This window comes from Procambarus clarkii, chromosome 31, assembly GCF_040958095.1.
Source record: "Procambarus clarkii isolate CNS0578487 chromosome 31, FALCON_Pclarkii_2.0, whole genome shotgun sequence".
NCBI lineage: Eukaryota > Metazoa > Arthropoda > Malacostraca > Decapoda > Cambaridae > Procambarus > Procambarus clarkii.
Window position 1 is genome coordinate 31637954 of NC_091180.1, and position 24692 is coordinate 31662645.

The 24692-nt window shown below is 42.0% G+C and overlaps 1 protein-coding gene across 10 annotated transcripts in view; it reads left to right on the forward strand.

Moving 5' to 3' along the window:
* LOC123758861 (Epidermal growth factor receptor pathway substrate clone 15) overlaps positions 1–20194 on the forward strand; it is an 80009-nt gene extending 59815 nt beyond the window's left edge. For 9 of the 10 annotated variants that reach the window (XM_069334690.1, XM_069334692.1, XM_069334685.1 and 6 more), the window contains one exon: positions 13103–20194. In XM_069334690.1, coding sequence (XP_069190791.1) covers positions 13103–14137 — 1035 coding nt within the window. In that variant the 3' untranslated portion in view covers positions 14138–20194. Of the gene's footprint in view, positions 1–13070 lie in introns of all 10 variants that reach the window. The other variant, XM_069334695.1, reaches the window with a different exon arrangement.
* The last annotated feature ends 4498 nt before the right edge of the window (positions 20195–24692 follow it).

Consider the following 24692-nt stretch of genomic DNA (forward strand, 5'->3'; position numbering starts at 1 on the left):
ATGGGAAAGGGTGGTCGTTAAGACGAGATCTTTCAAAAGAAGATAGAGAGAAGCTGAAACTGAACCTCGCCGAGGCAAAACATTTAAATGAGAGCAGGAATGAAGAAGAAATAAATTCTTTTTTCTACAAAGTGATAGGGGTAGGCAAACCAGTAAAGTGGTACATAAAGGCAAACCAACAAAATCAATAGAGAGAGGGGGAGTGAAGAATAAGGAGAGGGGGAACAAGTTCCTGAAGATTGCATACACCAACATAGATGGAGTGAGATCGAAGATACTGGAGTTAAGTGATGTAATACAGCTGCAGACACCAGACATTGTTGCACTCACGGAGACAAAACTTGAAGATGTAATTTTAAATGAGGTCATATTCCCAAGGGGCTACTCAATTTGGAGACGGGACAGAAAAATTAGGAAAGGCGGTGGCGTTGCTGTGCTGGTAAAAGAACACCTAAAGGTGAAGGAAATAATGACTGCCAATCCACAAGAAGTTGACATAATAGCACTAGAGATCTGCTATGAGGATGATAAACTAATGATGATAAATGCATATAGTCCACCGCCAAGCAGCACATGGTCAAAGGAGGAGCTAGATAGTAAACGTGAAGGTCTTATAACAATAATGAGAGAGATTATAGCGAGAGCGGATAACGATAGATCACGACTGTTGATAGTCGGTGACTTCAACTTGAAATCCATAGACTGGGAAGCATATGAAGCTAAAACAGAAGATTTTTGGACCTGTAAATTTGTAGACCTCATCCTGGAAACATTCTTGTATCAACATGTTAAACAAGCTACGAGGATGAGGGAAGGGGACGTTCCCTCCATGCTAGATTTGATATTTACCAGGAAGGAGGAAGAGATATTTGACATTCAGTACCTTCCTCCCTTGGGTAAAAGTGACCATGTCTTTTTGGGAATAAAGTATGCAATGCGTTATAAGCTGGAAGAAAATAAGGAGGTTGAAGCAGTTGAAAAACCAGACTTCAGGAGAGGACATTATGGTGACCTTAGAAATTTTTTTAGTGAGTATAATTGGACAGACTTGATGCTAGGCAAGGAAGTGAATGAGATGTATGGCAAGTTTTGTGAAATATATGATAAAGGCACAAAAAAATTTATACCAAAACAGAGATGCAGAACTAGGAAACAGGATTGGTTCAATAGAAATTGCGAGAGGGCTAGAGACCGAAAGACACAAAAATGGAATCAATACAGGAAGAGGCCGAACCCCCAAACATACCAGCGATACAAAGATGCGAGAAACAACTACACGGCAGTGAGGAGAGAGGCAGAAAGAAATTTTGAAAAAGGGATTGCGGACAAATGTAAAACAGAACCAGGTCTATTCTATAAATTCATAAACAACAAATTGCAGGTAAAGGATAATATTCAGAGGTTGAAAATGGGAAATAGATTCACGGAAGATGAAAAGGAAATGTGTGAAACACTAAACGAAAAGTTCCAAAGTGTGTTTGTACAAAATGAAATCTTTAGGGAACCAGATACAATAAGAATTCCAGAGAACAACATAGAACACATAGAGGTGGCTAGAGACGAAGTGGAAAAAATGCTCAAGGAGCTCGGTAAGAACAAAGCAGCTGGCCCAGATGGCGTTTCACCATGGGTTCTGAGAGAATGTGCATCTGAGCTCAGCATTCCACTTCACCTGATCTTTCAGGCATCCCTGTGTACAGGAATCGTAGCAGACGGGTGGAAACAGGCTAACATAGTTCCAATCTACAAAAGTGGCAGCAGGGAAGACCCCCTCAATTATAGACCTGTATCATTGACAAGTGTAATAGTGAAAGTATTGGAAAAACTAATCAAAACTAAATGGGTAGAACACCTAGAGAGAAATGATATAATATCAGACAGACAGTATGGTTTTCGATCTGGAAGATCCTGTGTATCGAATTTACTCAGTTTCTATGATCGAGCCACAGAGATATTACAGGAAAGAGATGGTTGGGTTGACTGCATCTATCTGGACCTAAAAAAGGCTTTCGACAGAGTTCCACATAAGAGGTTGTTCTGGAAACTGGAAAATATTGGAGGGGTGACAGGTAAGCTTCTATCATGGATGAAAAATTTTCTGACTGATAGAAAAATGAGGGCAGTAATCAGAGGCAATGTATCAGAATGGAGAAATGTCACAAGTGGAGTACCACAGGGTTCAGTTCTTGCACCAGTGATGTTTATTGTGTACATAAATGATCTACCAGTTGGTATACAGAATTATATGAACATGTTTGCTGATGATGCTAAGATAATAGGAAGGATAAGAAATTTAGATGACTGTCATGCCCTTCAAGAAGACCTGGACAAAATAAGTATATGGAGCACCACTTGGCAAATGGAATTTAATGTTAATAAATGTCATGTTATGGAATGTGGAATAGGAGAACATAGACCCCACACAACCTATATATTATGTGAGAAATCTTTAAAGAATTCTGATAAAGAAAGAGATCTAGGAGTGGTTCTAGATAGAAAACTATCACCTGAGGACCACATAAAGAATATTGTGCAAGGAGCCTATGCTATGCTTTCTAACTTCAGAATTGCATTTAAATACATGGATGGCGATATACTAAAGAAATTGTTCATGACTTTTGTTAGGCCAAAGCTAGAATATGCAGCTGTTGTGTGGTGCCCATATCTTAAGCACATCAACAAACTGGAAAAGGTGCAAAGACATGCTACTAAGTGGTTCCCAGAACTGAAGGGCAAGAGCTACGAGGAGAGGTTAGAAGCATTAAATATGCCAAAACTAGAAGACAGAAGAAAAAGAGGTGATATGATCACTACATACAAAATAGTTACAGGAATTGATAAAATCGACAGGGAAGACTTCCTGAGACCTGGAATTTCAAGAACAAGAGGTCATAGATTTAAACTAGCTAAACACAGATGCCGAAGAAATATAAGAAAATTCACCTTCGCAAATAGAGTGGTAGACGGTTGGAACAAGTTAAGTGAGAAGGTGGTGGAGGCCAAGACCGTCAGTAGTTTCAAAGCATTATATGACAAAGAGTGCTGGGAAGACGGGACACCACGAGCGTAGCTCTCATCCTGTAACTACACTTAGGTAATTACACTTAGGTAATTACACACACCCATACACACACACCCATACACACACACCCATACACACACACCCATACACACACACACACACACACACACACACACACACACACACACACACACACACACAGAGTACAGTACAGTATTTGGAAAGTGACTGTTGAAAGGGATGGTTGAGCAGAGCCTTTAAAAAAAAAAGAGCAGGAGAACCTGTCTATAAGGAGATTTCTCCCTCGTGAAGCTCATATTTGTAAGGTAGGACCTTGATACACAGGCGGGACCAAAGAGCCAGAGCTCAACCCCCGCAAGCACAACTGAGTACACGATGAGCCGGGCCCATTGACTTTTCCGGACCCAAATCGTGTTCTTAAACTCAAGATTTTTCTCTGAATGAAATATCTTGTCAACTCATTCTAATAAATAATTTTGAGATACAGTTTTTGGAATGATATTTCAGGCACTTCTGTTGGTGTAAACTCTGACAGCCACTGAACGATAAAAAATGTAAGAATACAATTTTTTAAGTATGGTCTACAGGAAATTACTTTGCCTAATAATCCTAATGTCACAGGAGCCCTCCCTCTGGAATCTGTACGTATTTTCTTTCTAAAAAATTGATGTTTGGTGGAGAGACCTGTATCCGAATTTGGTCCATTTCTTACTGATTCATTACAGGGAGGTTCAGAGTTTGGAGGTACCAGTGTACTTCCTTATAACAAGTGTAAGATAGTTTTAGTTTACTTTACCTACCCTTTTCATTAATGCTACCACAGAAGGAATGACCCATCCCTTCAAACGTAAGATCATCTGAGTTTGCAAAGGCTGCGTATACCTCACCCCAGGAAATGAGCAGGAATTTGTATCAACCTTTATGCATTCCAAGGTGTGTCTGGGTTATAAAACAGGCACACGTTTAATAAATTAACAAGATCGTGTATCTGTTGTTGGGTTTGGCTGTGTTTGCTCAGATTTGCAATTAACACTTTGGCGTACCCCGCGCGCCACCCCTCAACTGTGCGATATGGAACCCAGGGTGTCACGGGAGCGCGCGTAAATTCTGAAAAGTGTATACTTTCTTCAGCTTTGTCACCTTAATTCTCGTCCTACGAGATTAAATTTTGTATCATTGTGTTCGCAATAGAATTCTCTACAGCACTAAATGCATATAAACTCCAAAAGCCCGGCTAATTACCCGCAGCAAACAGAGAAAGTGCGAACGAGTTACCCAGGAGCGCGCAAACGCGATGAAATGTTTTCACTATTTTCACTCTGGTCACCTCAATTTTCGTCCTAGGTCTTTCATTTTGGTCTCAATGGGTTCGCAATAGAATTCTCTAGAGGAACATAGCATATAAAATAAAAAACCTGGTCACGCTCCAATCGCCGACGAGTTGAAGACGGGCCACGCGTTAGCCGCAAGTGAGCGCTCAGACGCCTTCCAGCTACACTCCCAATTCCCGCCCTTTTCAAGCCTTTCTTTCGCAATTTTCTTCCTGGAAGGGCCTTGTTCATGATCACTATCAATCGTGGAGTAAGCGTAGATAGTTTCTAAAGCCGCAGTAAGAAATATAGCCACGGAAAATAGCCGAAATGCTCACACGTTTGAGATGCGAGGGGAGGCGACATTGGTCACAACAGTGGAGCGAAAACAATGGGCCCACGTCGTGTGCCAAGCCGCCTGAGGGCCACGAGGCTCAACAAAGAAAATGGGAAGACATCAGCGCGCATTTTAAAACCAGTTCCCAAAAAAAACGGACAAAAACCTGATTTTTTGGCGATTATTTAAAGTGGATGACGCAATGCTGCGGCATTACCGACAGTAAACGGATGACGCAATGCTGCGTCATGCCCGGGCGAAAGTGTTAATGTGGCTGTTTTTTTTTTTCTCCCCAAGATACAGAGGAAAGGAGGGATAAAAAACAATGAATCAAACTGGTAGTGCACAGTATTTATCAAATCGTTCACCAAGTCTCTACACAGTATTTATCAAATCATTCACCAAGTCTCTACACAGTATTTATCAAATCATTCACCAAGTCTCTACACAGTATTTATCAAATCGTTCACCAAGTCTCTACAGTACCGGTACTAAAGAGTTGATAGTTGAAACTATCAACTCCATAAGAGGAGAATCTCATAATTGTTAAAAACGCTTAACAAGTGGAGGAATGAAGGCAGAGGAAGATCAGTGTCAAAGCTCAAGTGCATATGTTTTGAGCAAGTGGACCTATAGGAAGAAAGTGACGTGCTTATTAAAAAAAATAATAATAATAATAAAAAGTAAAGTACACAAAAGAAATATGTGAAACTTTGTGCAATGTAACATAATATTGAAAACACTGCCAAGAAACTTAGTGCTGCCTCTATGAAAAATGCAAAGATGCTGACAAATTTTGATCACCATCTGGTGCCTCTAAAGCTTGCCATAAATCATTTTAAAAATTCTTTATGCGAAGTTTGATGAACTTCGAAGTGCTTCTATACAATTGACAATTGAGCTCTACTGGTAATGAATCATGGTTGGGACATAGTGCCTAAAGTTCCAGGAATCAGGACTGAAGTCTCCACAAGCATATGATTCAAATAAAATATATTCAATGGCAGGTGATCTTTTCATCATTGTGTATTCGGAGAGTTGTTTTTCAAATACTGTCCCCTCCCTGTCCAGCTCGTTGCTGCTGTGGAGGGGCTTGGTGGGCGGCTGCTGGAGTGTGATGCTCCTTAGAGCGGTTCCCTGTCCTTTTGTAGCCTTGTGCTCCTGCTGTTCTCGCGAATTTTGCTGGACGCCTTTTCCTTTTCCTTCTGTTTCGTTTTTCTCCCCCCTCTTCTCCTATCTGCTTGTCGTTTCCTGTCGACCTTTTGCTTGTTTTGGTTATTCCTTTGGACTTCTTCTATTTTGACGGTCGGGTGCTTGAGGAGGCATATTCTTGCACCCGTAGAACTGTAGTACCCATTGTCGCGAGCGAAGGGAACCTTTTATTGTCAATCCTCCTTTCGTCACTGAACCCGCTCTCGACGGACTCACGGTTCTTAAGGTGGCATTTGTGGGACGTATACTCACGACGCACCCCTGGGGGGCCCCGGCAAGATCGACGATAGCTTCTTGTTGGGTGTCCTGCCTCTAATTGTGGCTCCATGGTGAGTGTAGGGGCACATTCGTGAATGAAAGTTTTTCCTCGTTTTCATGGCAGATAATGTTTCCCTTGTACCTTCTCAGACTCGTGGGGTGGGCGACCAAGCCCCCGAGTGGGACCGTGTTGGAACACCAGGGACCGTGTTGGAAGACCTGTAGCCCCCGCTGCATTGGGCCCCGACCCCCTGACTACTCCCCTCAGCATCCCTCCCTCCCTCTGCGGTAGGGTTGAGTTCCCAGCCCCCAGTGGTGACCACCTCGTCCCCTGGCACGGCTTCATCTCTCATTGTGACTACTGCGCCTTTTACCCCCTCTCTCTCTGGGGGTTCTCAACGCCGTCCCCGCCACGGCCGCACTTGCACGATCCCTTCCCGTAATAATACTTGCAATGCCTTGTTTGGTCCCCCTACGTGGGCTAAATACTTTGATCTCCACATCTTGATTCTAGGGAGCCGGTGGCTGAGCGGACAGAACACTAGACGCGTGATCCTGTGGTCCCGGGTTCAATCCCGGACGCCGGCGAGAAACAATGGGCTGAGTTTTTCACCCTGATGCTCCTGTTACCTAGTAGTAAATAGGTACCTGGGAGTTAGTCAGCTGTCACGGGCTGCTTCCTGGGGGGTGGAGGCCTGGTCGAGGACTGGGCTGCGGGACACTAAAGCCCCAAAATCATCTCAAGCTAACCTCAAGATACTACTACTGATAATTTCTCCCTCCATAAACACCTTGTTGATTCAGTAGATGCCTCTGTTACTTTTAACTCCACCAGTTATGGTGCGCATGTCGTCGCTGCTCCTTCTCAGGATGCTGCTACTTGCTTAGCCACTTTGTCTTGCATTGGAGAGACCCATGTTCGGGTCTCCAAAAACACTCGGTTAAATGCCAGTGTTGGCACAGTTCTCCTCCCACACCATGTTGCAACTGGTGTTTGGGACCTCAAAGATTGCCATGAGGATATTAAACATATCCTCAAAGACCAAGGCCATTCTGTCCTCTAGGTGGACACGTTTACTCGACCCCCTCGTGGTCGTCGCCGTCAGCCCCTTCGAGTTGTAAAAATCACCTTTGATAGTAGGACCCTTCCGCCCTCTATTATTCTTGCTGGTGCCAGATGATCCGTTCAGGAGTACATTCCCTCTCCTAGACTTTGCAATAAGTGTTGGAAGTTTGGGCACGGTGTCCTCAAATACACCAGTACTGGTGCATTTGTATCTATGCCCCATGTGTGGGGATAGCCATTCTAAGTCCGAGTGCACTTCTCCCCAGGCTTGCTGCCTCAATTGCGGTGAGGCCCACCCTACCTTCTCACACTCGTGTATACACTACAAACTCGTGGAAGCCGTCCTCAACTTGAAGCACCATGATCGTGTGTCTATTCCTGAAGCGAGACGCCAAGTTCGTCGTCTCGCCCCTTTCGCGGGCGTATCCTACGCTCGCGTGATGCATTCTACCTCTCCTAGTCCTTCCCACCTTCGTCAGCCTCACAACCGTTTCCAGGCCTTAAACCCGACCACACCCACCACCTCCTCCCCTATTCTTTTGCCTCCTGTCCCGACAGGTCTCCCTCCTGGTTCTCCATCTGGGGTTTCCCCCCCTTCCTACCCAGTCCATCATATCTCCTTTGTCTTCTTCCCCATCTCCCCCCACTCTTTCTTCCCGGCCCTCCTCCCAGTCTCTTGACCCTCCACGCCACCTGTCTGTCCAGGCTGATATCCATCATCCTCCCGGCAATCTTCATGTTGTTCGCTCCCGCTCCTCTTCTCCTGCTGAGACCATTGAGTCTGTCGCCCGGTACGTTGTTACCGGAACGCCTGTTTCTTCAAGTCAGAAATGTAAGCCTGGCTCCTCTCCTTCTTCCTCTCCAGCGGGTAAGAAGGTTTCGCTCTCTTCCTCGCCCCCTCCCTCTGACTCTGTCACTACATCCCCTCCCATTTCAGTGGTTGGACCCCCTGTCCCAGATATGGAGGTTTCTTCCACCCCCGATTCCCTCTCGGTTGCTGCCCTTGCTGAGGTGCACTCCCTGATTTCTGCCCCCCCCTCCTCCTCCAGCTGTCCTTGCTTGCCCCTCTCAGTTGTCTCCTCCTCTGGACCCCGTCAGTCTGCCTCTGGTCTGTTCTCTCGCTCCCTTCCCTCTCTCCTTACTAAGTTTACCCATGCCCCCTAACCCTGATTTTGCTGACCCTGCTCCTGATCCTGAGATTCTTTAATAAACTGTGTTCTTCTTTACCTTTATTTCTTTCTTGTTCTCTGTTACTGTCCTTTCTCTTTGATAATGTTTATTCTTCAGTGGAATATTTGTGGATTTTGTGCCAACTTCCATGAACTCCAACTTCTAATTACAGAGTTTTCACCACTTTGTGTTTGTCCCCAGGAACCCATGCTTGGTGCTCGTCCTGGTCACTGTCGTGGTTATTCCTTTTTTTTTCTCCCCCCCCCCCTAGCTCTTGCTGAGGCCCATAACTCTACTGCTCTCTTAATTCGATCTGATATTCCCTTCGTCCCCCTACTTCTTCCGTCACCTCTCCGTTGTTCTGCTGCCTGTGTTTTTGTGGGTAAATGGTATACAGTCTGTTCCGTTTACCTCCCTCCAAATATCCTGCTTTCCCTTCCTGATCTTAAGCACCTCCTGGACTCCTTGCCAGAGCCGGTGCTCCTTTTGTGTGATTTCAACTGTCGACATTCCCTCTGGGGTGATGTTCTGACAAACACCCGAGGCCGTCTTCTCGAACCGTTCGTCCTCGCTTCTTCTCTCTCTCTCCTGAATTCTGGTGAGCCCACTCATGTGGACTCTCGAACTCGCACCCTTTCCTGTCTTGATCTTTCTCTCTGCTCGTCGTCCCTTTACTTAGATTTCACGTGGCAGGTTCTTGATGACCTCCATAACAGTGATCATTTCTCCATCCTCGTTTCCTTTTTCTCTTTCCACCCTCCCCTCTCCTTCCTTAGGTGGCAGTTTGCCAAGGCTGACTGGTGCCTATTCACCCTCCGTGCTACTCTCTCTGACCTCTCCTCTCTGCCTCTTCCTCGCGCCCTCCTCCTTTTTTATGACACTATCTTCAATGCTGCCCTCCGCTCTATTCCTCGCTCTTCCTCCCGGGGCACACGGAAGTGCGTTCCCTGGTGGAATGCGGACTGTGCTCGGGCTGTCTGCTGTAAGCTTGCAGCCTGGAAGAAACACCGCTGCCGGCAGACGGCTGATTCTTTTATTCGGTTTCGGAAGGCAAGTGCGGTGGCCCGTAGGACCAACAGTACTGCTAAACGTGAGAGTTGGAAATCTTATGTTTCCGCCATTACGTCCGATACTCCTCTGCCGCAGATCTGGAAGAAGATCTGCTAGATTGTGGGCAAGTTCGTTCCAGACATCTCGCCGGTTCGCCACCTCCATGGAACTCTTGTGGCGGATCCAGTGAAGGTCGCGACCGAACTGGGTTCCCACTTTTCTTCTGTTAGCTCTCGTTCTCATCTTCCTCAATCCTTCCTTCTTCGTAAGCCTGTTCTTGAATCTTATCCTTTAGATTTCCACACTCATCTCCGCCTTCCCTATAACGATCCTTTCTCTCTTTCTGAACTTCAGTCTGCCCTGGCCCTCTGCGGATCTATGGCAGCGGGCTCAGATGACGTTCATTATGAGATACTTCTCCATGTCCCTCCGTGCACGTCTCAGTATTTACCGAGTCTGTATAACCAGGTCTGGGAGTCGTCGTTAGTCCCTGAGGACTGGCTCGATGCCATTGTACTCCCCATTCGGAAACCAGGGTCTCTCGGTACGTCCCCTAAGGACTTCCGCCCTATTGCTCTCACGAGTTGTGTTTGCAAGCTCTTTGAGCGTGTGGTAAATATCCGTCTGATGTGGTTCTTGGAACACCATCACCACCTCTCTCCTTCTCAATTTGGTTTTCGCAAGTGCCGCAGCACGACTGATGTACTGGTGAACTTGGAGGTCTATATTCGTACTGCTTTTGCTGCGAAGACCTCCGTTGTTGCTGTCCTTTTTGACCTGGAAAAGGCTTATGACACGACTTGGAGATACCATATTCTGTCCCAACTTCGTTCTTTTGGCCTTCGTGGTAATGTCCCTCTCTTCCTTCAAAGCTTTCTCTCTCATCGTACCTTTCAAGTCAGACTTGGTACCACTCTCTCTGCTTCTTTTCGGCAGTATGAAGGTGTGCCCCAAGGTAGTGTTCCGAGTACTACATTTTTTTCTGGTTGTCCTCAATGGTCTTTTTTTCTCCCTTCCTTCTGGCATCTTCTCTGCTATTTATGTTGAAAATCTTACTTTTTGCTGTCAGGGTGATGATTCGCCTCTCCTTCAATGGCAGCTTCAACTTGCGATTGATGCCATGTCATCTTGGGCCACTAATCATGGCTTCAAGTTCTCTAGTACTCTGCCATGACTTTTACTCGGAAGCGGGTCGTTCTTCGTCCCTCTATCACTTTATGGTCATCCCCTTGAGTACAAAGCTTCCACGAAGCTTTTGGGGTTATTCTTTGACACTCGTTTGTCTTGGTCGCCCCATGTCTCTTACCTCCGTGTTGAATACTCTAAGGCACTTAACCTACTTAAGGTTTTGTCGCATACTTCTTGGGGAGCGGATAGGCGCACGCTCCTCTATTTGCATTCCTCTCTTGTCCTGTCTAAACTCGATTATGGTTGCCCTGCGTACTCTTCTGCTTCTCCTTCTACTCTTCGCCGTCTTGATCCTTTGCACCATACTGGGTTGCGCCTCAGCTCTGGTGCTTTTCATTCAACTCCTACCCTCAGCTTGTACGCTGACACTGGCTTTCTGTCTCTCCAAGATCGCCGTGATCACTACAGTCTTCGCTATCTTGCGCGATCCTTACAGCATCCTCACTCTCGCCTCTATCGTGCTTTGACTTTTACCCCTCCTGTAGTTCCTCTTCACCTTCCTCTTTCTGTCCGTTGGTCTCGCTTACAAGATTCTCTTTTGGCTTTAGGGTCCTTTAATCCGGTCCACCCGGTGGTCATCGAGATTCAACATTGGCTGTTTTTTATCTCCAGTAAATTTAAGTCGGTGGCGTTTTGCTGGGTTCCCAGCCATGTTGGTGTCTCTTTAAATGAGCGTGCGGATGCTGCCGCTAAGGACGCTATCCCCGCACTTGTCCCATCTCCCGTAAAGGTATTCCTTATTCCGACTTTTACCCAGATATTCATGCCTCCATCCTTGTCCGCTGACAGAGTTGTTGGTCTTCTGTTATTGGTAACAAAATGCGTACTCTTAAGAGTCGTGTGTTCCAGTGGCCTTCCTCCTGCCACCGTAACCGGCAGTGGGAAACGGCTCTGGCTAGGTTACACTTTGGCCATACCCGTTTAACTCACGGTCACTTAATGGAGCGCCGCCCTGCTCCTTATTGTCCAAATTGCATTGTCCCTCTTACAGTCATGCATATCCTTGTTGAATGTCCCGACTTCCAGGACGAGCGTGTGTCTTGTTTTCCGACCGTCCCCTGCAGTCGCTTGTCCCTCGTTGGAATTCTTGGCGACTTGGATGCTTTTGATATCATTCGCCTTATGCGTTTCTGTTCACGTATTGGCATCCTTGGTGATATTTAGCGCCCTCTGATTATCCCGCACATTTGATGGTGCTACATAGCCTTCCCGGTTTGGTGCCTTCTATTGGTAATTACTTACTTTTCGAATACTGTGCATATTTACAGTGTTTTGTTTTGTTCGTCTATATGGGTTCCAGTACTGTTGAGCCTAGCCCCAAGCTGGCTCGGGAAGTTGCAAGTTTCCCGAAACCCCCCTCTAGGTAGGCATTAGTGAATTTCATGGCAGCAAGATAACTTATTGTCTTTACAAGAGCTCTTCTGATGAAGATTAACTTCAAATGAAGAGGTAAAACCTTGTTGTGTTTGGACTTGAGTTTGCCAGTTTATGAAGAGGTCTTAAATATTTATGGGGTTGAAATCCATTACAGTATAGTGTGTGTGTGTGTGTGTGTGTGTGTGTGTGTGGAACTGAAGGATTCTGTAATCACTGTTTATGCTTATATATTTTATTTTCTGAAGTATTCAAGAATAAATGTATTTCTTTAATTTTAATCTATTTTAAGCATGTATTTTATATGGTATGTTAAATAGGGAAGTAAAGATGGAGATTTTATTTTTGTGTTATAGTTAGCTTTAGTAAAAAATGCCTTTTGTTACTGTTTTGTGTATTGTGGTATTATGCATAATTATTCAATTTTAAGTGTACTTTCACTGACATTGCAGCTATAGTGGAATTACAAATTTATTAGCATTCTGAGGTATTATTTGATATGCTACAGAAAACTTTTTATAGATGGGGAAACTACTACATACAGTGGGTAGATATTTTATTTGTCACTATATGCAAAGCTGAGGTTTGTATTTTAGTGTTGTACATATTTTGATTTATAAGACGAGGCTTGAGTGTCAGTAGTACAAGTAATTAGCGAGCATGTAGTGAGGCAAGATTTGCTTTAAACTGTTTCTCATTATTTTTATTGAATATTGTTGACATAATTTTGTTTGACAATGCATGTAATATTTTGTAACCCGATATTTGTTGTATCCCATTTTTTCATTTATTTCTTATTTTTATCATAGCATTCTAATTTTCAGTTTGTAGCATGTTGGTGTAAGCAGATGGTCACTTGTTGTTGGGTGAGCCGAGTACCACACACCAAGTTTGTTTTGTTGATTTGGTAATGTATGCTACCCCCTTTGCCCAGTATCACTGCACCTCACTTTTATGATTTGGGAATGTCCATCATATTCTTTTCCTTACAGTTGTAGTGCAGTCGTGCGGCGTATGCTGGCAGTAACAAGGGTTCTCCCCCCTCTCTCTTTACCTTTGCAGCACTGATCCCCATCTCATCCTCTTCTCAATAGTGTTCCAAGGTAGTCGCCAGCAACTCTGCTTCACCATGGGGAGATGACGACAAGTTGACATCCGCCAAACATGCAGCATCGGGCGATGAGGATCCCTTCGGTTCGCCATTCTCAACGACGAAAGACAATTTTAGAAGTGGTGAAAATTCCCCTTGGCCTCAAGATGCCTTCGGATCATCAGGGTTTGGCTCTGATGAAGGATTTGGGGATTCTACTGCATTTGCCCAGCATGATCCATTCAGTGGATCCTCTGGAGCTGCTGATCCTTTTGGTGGGGACTATGACCCCTTTAAGGATCAGGGCTTTAAGGATGCTGACAAATTTTCCTGGGAAGATGAACCAGACCCTTTTAATACATTAGCTAGCAATGCAGGTGTAAGTGCTTCTGACAACACTCTTGATAATGCAGCATTTAACAAGACTGATCCTTTTGGTTTCCATATTAATGAAGATGATGCCAATGCTAACGTGTCCACAGAGTTTTCTAGCAAAGATCCATATCGGTTTTCTTTTAGTAATAAAGATCAGTTTGATTCAAACCAAAATAACCGGTCCAAGTCTGTAATTGGGGATCCATTTACGCACCAGACAAAAGAAACTATCCCCATGCGATCTAAAACTTCACTTGGTAACCCACTAGATGTTGACACTGATTTTGACCCATTTTCATCCTCAAAAGTAACAAAAGCAGAGAAGAACAAATGGAAGAGTAACGAGGACCTTTTAAATGAAAGCTTCGGCCCAGGTGATGGATGGGGCAGTAATAGTGGAACTCGTGCCAGTACTGCCAATGCCTTCGGTGATAGCTTCAGCAGTAAACCTCTTAACAAAGGTATACACAAGCCAACTCACTTGGTGACAGAAGATGAACAGCTAGCTTGGGCAGCCCAGGAAAGTATTAGGATGGAGGCGTTTCGGAAGCAGCAGGAAGAACAGGAGCGTGCTGAGCTGGAGTTAGCACTCTCGCTCTCACGTTCTTTAACTCATTCTCCAGGCAGGCCTCAGTCCTCACGATCACCGTCAACGGGCCTCTAAGCATTGGACGTGGAAAAGTTAGTTGTACATATGTCTAAAACTATTATACGAAGAAATTGTTATGATATTAATGTTGAAATTTAGAATATAGTATAGTTGTTTTCTTGTTTAAAAAGTGTTTAGTCTTGGAATTTATTGCTGCTTTGTTACACAAATTTATCTGATTTGGCTAGCTTAAATGTACTGAAATGTAACATATACACAACTTGCAAGAGGTCATGTTCTCCTTCTGCATTTCTTACTTTACCAAATATACTGTAATGTGTTTCTTGTTGAAGTAAACATAATAATCACCTCTCAAAATGGTGAGAGAGAGAGATATATATATCATCATGAATCAAATGGCTATTCAGTTTCTTTTCTTTCACATTAACAATGCTCATAATACCCATTGTTTGCCATTACACACATATAATTATACTTTCCAAAAGAATTATGTGAAATGGCCAGCCAATATTTTTGACCAGTATTGTCAAATTGAATATCAGCTTTTTACAGGGGGAAAAAGAATGCACTGGATAAATTTCGTGCCATGGTTGACCTTCATCAATTTGGGCTTATTGCCAAATGAAAGGTAGCTATTGCATGGGGAAGTCTCGTGCAATGGAGTATAATATAGATCGAGTAAACTGTTGGTGTGTGCGTGTTGAGGGTGCCATTACCAGGTATAGGATGGCTCGTGCCCGTAATAGTCAAACACAAGCTTGTAACAGACCATTCCCAGTCTCTCCAAAGGATCAAGTCTGGATTCAGGTTTTAATATATTTTTGTAAGTGTGTAATTAAGTTTGTAACATTGTAAATATTTTCCATCATTTTTTTTTTCTCTTGAGATCAGGATTTGGTTTTTTACTCCTTAGGACTTATAGAATTATTTAGATATGACACAGAAATGTGCTTGTTGAAGATTTTTATATCGCCAAAAAATGTGCTCATATTTGCGTGTATAGTATGGAATATTTTAAATATTATGAGTTCTTTCATTTTAGGTTTTGAATGAATAAAATGATACCTTTGTGTATGTTTTCTGTAAATTGTATGCAGATCTATTTTATTTATTTATATATAAAGATTTATTGCAGGAAATTTCACTCAATTATTTACTTTGATTTGTGTAATAACATTAAGGAAATTTTTGAATATATGTTAATAGCCAACATGAACAAAAAATAATTGAAGCATTATGTGAACACCGAAATTAAGCATGAAGGTGAATGAAGCATTCCTGTACAGCCTTTCTGCTTATGTCTTCCAAAGAAAAAACGAAAAAAACAAAAATAATATCTCATTCCTCCTGGCCCCCGACTTCATTTGTTTTGGGCCATGGTCCACTACCTCGAACCCTACTGACTGACGCACATGGGAGAACAGGTGAGCAGTGTAAGGGTGTGACAATAGTTGAGATACCGACATGGTGTGTGTGGGTGGGGGGGTGGGAGAGGGGGGGGATGGTTGGCTGGCCAGTATCCTTCAGTTTTCTTAACTGCCAAATCTCGCTGTTGGTGGTTGCTCTGTTCATTTTCCTTTATGGAATTCATATTTTGAAATTTCTAAAAAGGATAACATAAAGTCTGGAAAATCAAAATACCGTGAAGCTAACTAAAATGAAGGCATGAGTTTTGTTTTGATGTAAATTACAAGTCACGGCAGAATTAAGTTCATTGTATGGTACTTGGGGGGGCTTTCCATGGTCTTCCACAAACCCGTGTTGGAAGTGGGTACTTGTATGCTTTGCAAGTTTCGTGCCAGTGCGCCAAACTTTACTGAATTTCAACATAATACTTGTGTGTGTTAGTTATTTTGCAGTCAGTAATACGCTCATGAATTCAGTTTTTTTTTTATTACTTCAACAAAACTGACAGGAATATCTGATGCAATTGATTCATGTCCTCGTGCCCAGCAGTCAAGTGCTTAGTGAAAGTATCGCCCGTCCTAGTTGTTTCATTACGAGAATGCTACATTACTGTCCATGAATGCGTTTTGTCGAAAGCATTTGGCACTGTTTGACAGGCAATATTAATATTACTGTGAGAGAGAGACAGAGAGGATATAGTGAGCACTGTCTGTGGGATTTACTTTGTATTGTGGCATAATATGAAACTATTGGGGTAATTTTTTCACTACACAAATGGCCATTTTAGTGGTGGTGGTCTGATGATTATTAGTAAACTGCTGACAACCAAGAGACTTGCTAATTCACAAACATTGGGCAGTTAGTAGATTAACATTTTTAACACATGCCTTTGTTAACTAAAAATTAGTTTGATACAAATTCTGCATGTTAGTCAATAATTGGTAATATGTAGTAACACAATAAAAGTTCTGTTAAAAGCTGATTGCATTGATGAACAATGTTGTACGTATGATGTAAAATGCCTTACTGGTTCCAGGAAGAAGTTGTGTTGTAGATGAATATTGTGGTGTATAAAGAGGTGTCCAGGTGTAACTGGAATCTTTCTCCTGTTTCTTTGTAAATGTATCTGTGACATACTCGTGTACCGAGGTAGTGTACCATTAAGCTAGTGTAAAAAGGCATAGTGATATATATTAGTGGATATCCTAGTTCTCCTTGTCACCTATTTCCCCCTTCCTGTCTACCCAACAAGTTGTTATTTAAAGTGCATTTTGATGAATATAGAGATCAGTTGTTAGGCCAAAGGCAGTACTGTATTGTATTGTATTAGGAGGCACATAGATTAGCAGCAAGTGGTCTGTGGTGGAGAGTGCTCAGGTTGTGGTCTGACTTATTTCTTAGGCATTTGTGTTGAGTAAAATGATCTTATTTTGATTGGCTGCGGACAAAACACTACTGTAGCCTACTCTTCCAGCTTTAAAATTATCATTGCTACCTCCAAATTAGTATAATAAGTTTTAAAGAGTTGAGAATATAAATAATTACACAGAAGTGTTTAAATTAAATAGAAAGAAAAATAAGATGTCTATTGAAATCATGCAATAATGTATGCCAAAAATAAAGAAGGTATAGGATCAGTTTTTGCTATTCTAAATTTTCATTTTTTATGTTCATTCTTAGGCAGGTAATTTTGTTAAAGCTTAAAAAAAATAGAAGCACCAATTTATTGAATGTTTGTGTGTGTGTGTTAGGAGGTCATGAGGCTTCCCACCTCTTATGACTATCTTGTTGTAGGGGAAGTGAGTTCATGCTCAAACCTCCTGGCTGAGGGTCTGAGCAGTCAAAATACTGGCGCTTGCAATTTGACTGACACCAGAGCCCAGTTGATTGGGGGTACCCTTGGGTGTTATTGCATTCTCCCTCTTGGACACAATTAGGGGACCTGGACCCTGATTCATATAGCAGTTACGCAAGCACCTTCGAACCTGTACATCTTTTCCCAATCTTTGGCAGCTTTGTTTACAATTATTGAACAGTTAATGAGCTTCGAAGCACCAGGAGGCTGTTTATAACAATAACAGATGATTGGGAAGTTTTAATGCTTGCAAACTTTAATAAATGTCACCAAAGCCGTCAAAGATTGAGGAAAGATGTACACGTTCGTAAGTACTTGCATAACGGCTTCATGAATCCGGGTCCTGGTAATTTCCTTTGTATTTAGAGGGAGGGTGTTAAGTATGCAATAAAATGGTTGTGCAAAAGGTACTCGTGCACAACCATTTTGTTATTGGAGAGGCTGCCTGGACAGAAAAATAACTTATTATGTTCTTTTAATATGTTATCTTTACTTTCCTATCCATTAAGTTGTAATACTGTTATGAAATTGCCCATCAAATAAATGTAAGATAATGTATTCCTTCTTTTCAATGGTTGATGAGAAGCTGAGGTTAGAAGCATTAGGATGGTTTGACATGGCATTGTAATTTAGTTCAGACTGTTGTCAAGAAGTTTTGCAGCCCAAACAACTTTTATGTACCCTACCTGTGGCACTCACTTTTTACTGAATGTGTATATGTCTTTGATACATCTATACTCGTTGTATTTTGCTTTTGTCCCCCATTTTCTATTTTGTGAGAGAGAACTGCATGGTGAATGCCTGCCTGGCTGTTGTTGCCTTACATGTACTTGTACATGTCAGTATTACATCATCAGTATCAAGGGAAGCTGGTGGTGGTAGGTAGATGACATGACACTCTACATACAGAGAATATTTTGTAGTTAATTTTCTTGCATAGTTTTAAATGATATTATCACTAGAATTTATGTTTTGATTACATGTTTCAGTCGATAAGTTTTTTTTTTTTTTTTTTTTTTAGAATGGTATACACTTGGGGTTTTATATTGAAGTAACAGGAAAACATATTGAAACTTATACATTATTATGTACACCAACGTATCGATAACATTGCTTATGTGCATGTGCCCTTTTATGAAGGAAACTAGCCAGATAATCCAACCAATGTGTTGTGTGTTTTGAGTGCTGTAGATTCATAAACGCCCAGGACAATACCACATTACATAACGGCTGTAGTTTATACTGTATTAGGTTAGAACACAATTGTTAAATATCTGGTTAATAAAGATTCGTGTCATTGAAACACAGGAGATAACCTCACAGACGTGTACAATGTGGTATGGTTTTGCGAGTTGTGGGTGATGACAACGATTGGTACTGGTTGGTTCTGCGATTGGTACTGGCGAGTGATTGCATCTGCTCAAAATTTCATAGGGTACATTATTGAACACATGTAAATAGCATTCTGTGCTCCAAACTGTTCAAATTGAATCTCAGTTATTGATATATCCGAGTATTTATGTTCATGTACCGTAATATAACCGTGAATGTGTGTGTGTGCGCATATTTAATATTTTTAATGATGAGTAATTCAAGTTTTCAAACATTTTTTGGAAGAAAATTGAAACAACTATATGATCTGGTCTTGGTGTAAAGGATGCAATGTGTCATTAGTTTGAGGAAATTTTGTATAATTGATAGATTAATACTATGACAAACGGCTTTTCTTTGCATCCATAATAATTCATGCGTGTATGTGTGTGTTTCCATGTGGTCCCCCATGCAGTTGCTAGCCAAATCCAGCGGTGCTTAACGTGACAGTATATTGTGCACCTAATTTTTGTGTATGCACCAATTTGTTTCTTGTCACACAGATTCATATTTCATACATAATTCCACTACAGCATCCATCAAAGTTACTGTGTAAAACCAAACATTATTTAGTGTACTCGTGTTTATGTTCCAATGGGTGAAGAGTATGTATGTCTTGTGTAACCTGTGTGCTGTTAACTTTAATTTATTAATGTGTGACTGCATACTTTTTGATGTGCAGTTTTGCAGAATTTCGAAATATTGATAATTTGTGGCATTGTGTTGATATGGCTGGTAAACCTCCCATGTGACTTGGTCCAGTACGAGAGTTGTGCGAGGAGTATAGTAGCTCTCATTCTGCCGTGCCAGTTCGGTGCCACCACCACCACCACCCTTCAGGTTACCTCCAGGTAATCTTTCTCCCTACTCCTAAGCCTGGCCTTCTCTTGCCACTGGAGGGCTTGTTGCGCTTTGACCACAGCTTTATATTTGATTCCACTGTAAGTTGGTTGTAAGTTGTCTGTGTGTGAATTGTAGCAAGAAATATTGACATGGCTCAGCGATTTGAGAGATGTACTCTTGTTTACTCTTAAGCTCCAGTGGTGACGACAAGAATTGGTGCCTGAGTCCATTGCCTTTTTCTCAGACTCGATGTTTTTAATCATATTTGAACCTGCATGGAAAAATGTTTTGTGTTCTCATCATGCTTCTTTATTATGGATGGTTATCATGAAATTACAAAAAATTAGTAGATACAGTACTGTCAGTGTTACTTATTTGAAATACCGGCATAGTTGTTTATTTTCACAGAAGTCAGATTTAAAGGGGGGAGGTATTTTTTTTCTTGCAAAATAATTTGGCAGTTTATTTGATGTTAAAAGTTGGTGTTACTTTTTCCACCAACTAGGGCATATTTCCCCATTTACTACCACAATGAGGGAACCCTTGGATGCTCCCATCTATCAGTCGTGTTGTTCAGTGTCACCGTCATGTTATCTCAATGTAAATAATGCTTAATAAACAAACACGTTCACCAATTTCTTAAATGTTATTTACCTTTTATTTAGGCATTGTCTCACAGGTGTGATTCATTTATTATGTACCCCATACCTATTCTGTGGGCAGTGGTGAAAAGGGTCACCGGTACATATAGGCTCGGAAACTGAACCACATAAAATGAACATATCCACAAGGGCCTCGATGAGGGTTCGAACCTACGCACGGGATGTTCCCAGATGCGCATTGGTCTACATTTTTAGTCTTTATTGTTTTTTTTTTATATATCACGCTATTGTGATTTCTGTGTGTATTGAACCCCATAGTTTAGCCAAGCAAGTGACAATCTTGTGAAGCAAGTTTCACAATTGTTAACATTAAATACACATGCATACGTATGAATATACAGTATATAATCTTTACATCAAGGGATTCAAAAGGCCCACAACTGTTTTATACAAGGTTCTTTACATCTATGGTGAAAGTTATTATTCCTGCTCCACACCCACCCAACTGGGCGGCAACTTTACAGTCATGTCCATGCATTACTTACAGTAAGCAAATTTTGGATACTTTGCAAAAATTCCTGGCAGTACGTTATGAATGAAGTACTTGTACATTTCTTGGACATCATTAAGAGGTGTTATCTCCGAATTCTGCGATTTTTTTCACATTTCCATTATATAATGACTCAAAGTATGTGAATAGTTCTGCTGACAGTTTACATTTGGTCAAATAGGTATCGGCAGATGTTGCAACTACCAGAGGTACTGGTAGTCGAACCTCTTACCTAGCAGTGGTAACATCTAGAAGTCTGTTGACCTTATTGGATGACCCATAGACGTGCGGTTCGCGGTTCTTCCTGCATAATATAGTTATAGATGGAGGAACTGGTGTGAATTTCATTTTGCTTCAAGTCTATTAGCTTTGTTGCTCTTCCTGGAATATTACTGCCCTCAGGTTGCTCAAAGCCAATCCAAGATGGTAATCAATTCCCTCTTTTGTAAGATTGTTTTGGCTAACTCGTCAATTCTATCATGCATTCGGAGACCAATATGGGAAGACCTCCATTGGAAAGAAACTCTTGACTCCATCATTGACTATTGCATTACTGTATATCTGTGTCTAGCTTCAGACACAGCACGTAACAGTTATGCCTTGGGGAGCCGAGTGCAGTCATGGGTGACAAGGAGTCACAAACAATTCCCGTGTCTATTTTGAATTCATATACTCGTTCGAGCGCCTTATGCGCTTTTGTTCTCGTATTGACATCCTTAGTGATATTTAGCTCAATTTGAATATCCCGCGCATTTGATGGTGCTACATTGCCTTCCCGGCTTAGTGCCATCTTTTGATTCATTTATTTTTTTCTTCAGGAAAATTCCTGCGCGGGCCCTAAGCCTCTGGCTGGCCCACTAAGTGTTGCTTGTTTCTGTTTTACTTGAACTGTGTGTGAGTATTTATGACTGGTATGGTCGCTTCAGTAAGATTTTGTCCCATGGTTTAACAAGTATTTCTGCTCTGTTAATTCCAAGTTGAAATCTTAATGGGTTTGTAACTGTGCACTGTGTTAGATAATGTTCCAGTGGTCTGTCGGGCATTTCTCCACAGTGCTGACATTTCCTCTCATCTTTCGGAACCTGTAAGCCTATTTCCCATGCACATGGATATCCAAGCCTGATGCGATGGAAGTGTACTTCTGTTGCTCTACTGCTCCCTTTCATCAAACATATACAGAATTCTTGGGAAATCAGAAACCTTTGACGTCGCTCTCGCATTGGCTTTCCAAGTAATATCTATGGCCTTTGCTATCCTGCTTTGGTGCCTTCTTTTGATAATTACTTACTTTGCTATCCTGCAACAGTTACTGTGCTAAATAGATTTTGCAGCTTGGTGCTGCATTTGGATAATTACTTATTTTCAGGATGATTGTAAATCTTGCTTTTCTAATGTCCCTTAGAGTTGCTTGACCCTCGATAACATCCGGAATGGCGAGTCTAATGTCTTTGATCATGCATGACATATGTTCTTTGTTCTCTTGTATTGGCATCCTGAGGGATGTTGACCAGACCACACACTAGAAGGTGAAGGGACGACGACGTTTCGGTCCGTCCTGGACCATTCTGAAGTCGATTGTGAGAATGGTCTCGAGTCTCAATCGACTTGAGAATGGTCCAGGACGGATCGAAACGTCGTCGTCTCTTCACCTTCTAGTGTTTGGTCTGGTTAACATTCTTCAGCCACGTTATTGTGACTCATCGCCTGCATCCTGAGGGATATTTAGGACTTTCACCTGTTCTGCAATACTACCACCTTTCTTAACCTGCGCACTGAACAATCATATACCACCTTCCTAGATCTCAAGTCTGCCTTTGATATTGCAAACCAACGTGTCATTTTCAGTGAGCGTGCGAGAACGAATATGGGTGGTCGGGTTCTTTTTTGGATCAGAGGTTACTTGTCCAACAAGAAGTCATCTATATTATTCCAGGGGCATATAGGAGAGTAACAAGAGACTTTGACCTGGGCACCCCACAGAGAGGTGCCCAACCTTATTTAAAATTTTAGTAAATACGCTGTTAAACTGTGTGCCTGGGAAATGCAACGTCGTGCACATCGTTAGCAATGCTGATGATTATAATGATACCATTAGGAACATTTCTTAAATAAAAGGGATCAAATTAAAATCAATGTTTGAAACAGAAGTATTTATAACTTTTATGCTCATACCAAGAGTTATTATTGTTATTGTAATAATTTTTGCTTTATTTTTCTTAAAATAATGAGATGAAAATAGAAGAAAATATTGAAACACAGTACAAGACATCAGAAATGAGTATGTGAAAGCAAGAGGAAGATAAGAATGACAAAATATTGGAACGGGAGGCGGGAAACAAAATATTGGAACGGGAGGCGGGAAATGAGCCGCCAACACAACAATGCCGGAGAGAGATGGACAACTTGTTCTCCTTCTGGGACGTTTACAGACCAACACTCAACGTTACGGGATGCCGGCCCAGGTCCCTTGTAACCCTAAGTATTCTGGGTACTGTTTTCTGTAGTGTAATAGATAAAGAGTTAAGAGAGGAGATTGAATTATGTATGCCACTGTGAAGGCCGCCATGTTTGATCAGACAGTGGCCATTAATATCACCTTAATCAGAGATTAATACAGCCTTATGTTATATATTGATACTCTAAGGAGCGCAGTACTTTGGTGTATTGTCTATGATTTTATATTACATTATCATTTTGTTCCTGGAGGTATTATATTGATATAGAGGTGACATATTGTAATGTACGATTATATTACGTTGTTGGCTATATTAGATACACAGTGTTTAGTGAGTTTCATATTTATTTAGTAGTTTTGATTACAGTTGGTTGTTGGCATTGTCGTAGACGTTGAGACGAAGCTTTGAGTAGAGCAGAGAGCTGAGTGAAGCCGGAGTCGCGGAGCTCGATGCGGGCGAGCGTGGCGGCTCCATGGGGAATCGTGAGTGTCTAAACTCGATGTGGTCGTAGTCTGCTGTCTGTTGTGTGTCGAAGCTGGAGCGTCTTGGGGTCGATTAGAACTGTACACGCCGAGTGCTACATTCTTGAGGTTGAAGAGCTGTGGTAAATCCGAAGCGTCTGTACTGAAGTTAACTGAATCACTGTGGAAATTGTCTGTTGGCTATTCGTTTGTTGTTGTTATAGATTCAGCTACTCAGAACAAGTTCCAAGTAGCACGGGCTATGGTGAGCCCGTAGTGAACTTGCCTGGCACAGGAGCGGTGCGTGTGTGTTGTTGTTATTGGCTATTCGTTTGTTGTTGTTTTAGATTCAGCTACTCGGAACAAAAGTTCCAAGTAGCACGGGCTATGGTGAGCCCGTAGTGGACTTACCTGGCACAGGAGCAGGGCTGTAACTCTGTTGGCTATTCGCTTCCCGATGCTTATATTATTGGACTACACCTCAGCTTCCTCCCATTGGATGGAAAGAATGTTACCTGTAATTAGGGAAAAGATTATTGCTTCGCAATTAGTGCTAATTGCTTTTGTCATTAATGTAATGAGAGGTTGGAGCGAGTATTATGTTTACTCGCTACAACATATTAAAAAAATTCAAAAGGTCAGATGTAACACAAACAAGGAGTAATGGTTTCAAGCTCAACAAGCCATAATCTAGGATTGAAAAAGAGATACTTTTTCACCCACAGAGTTATAAACTCATGGAACCGCCTACCCGCCGAAGCCATCAATGCCAAAACTGTTAAATTTTACAAATCTAACTGGAAAAGATCATCAGGGCAAATGGGGGGGACCTTCGACAAGCCGCCGGCTTCTTGTCCTCGTCGAGGCCATAAGTGTTAGTGGTCCTTCAGGTAAATTTAGGTAAATGTAGACCTGTCCAAATGTAAATTGTGTCAACTACATTATTCGCACACCCTACGTCACTAATGTGGAGTGGAAAGAAATACGTGAATTCAGAGACAATAACAAATGTTCAAGAAATGTATCAATATTTCATTCAAAATGATTTACTAGCAGAAATTTGA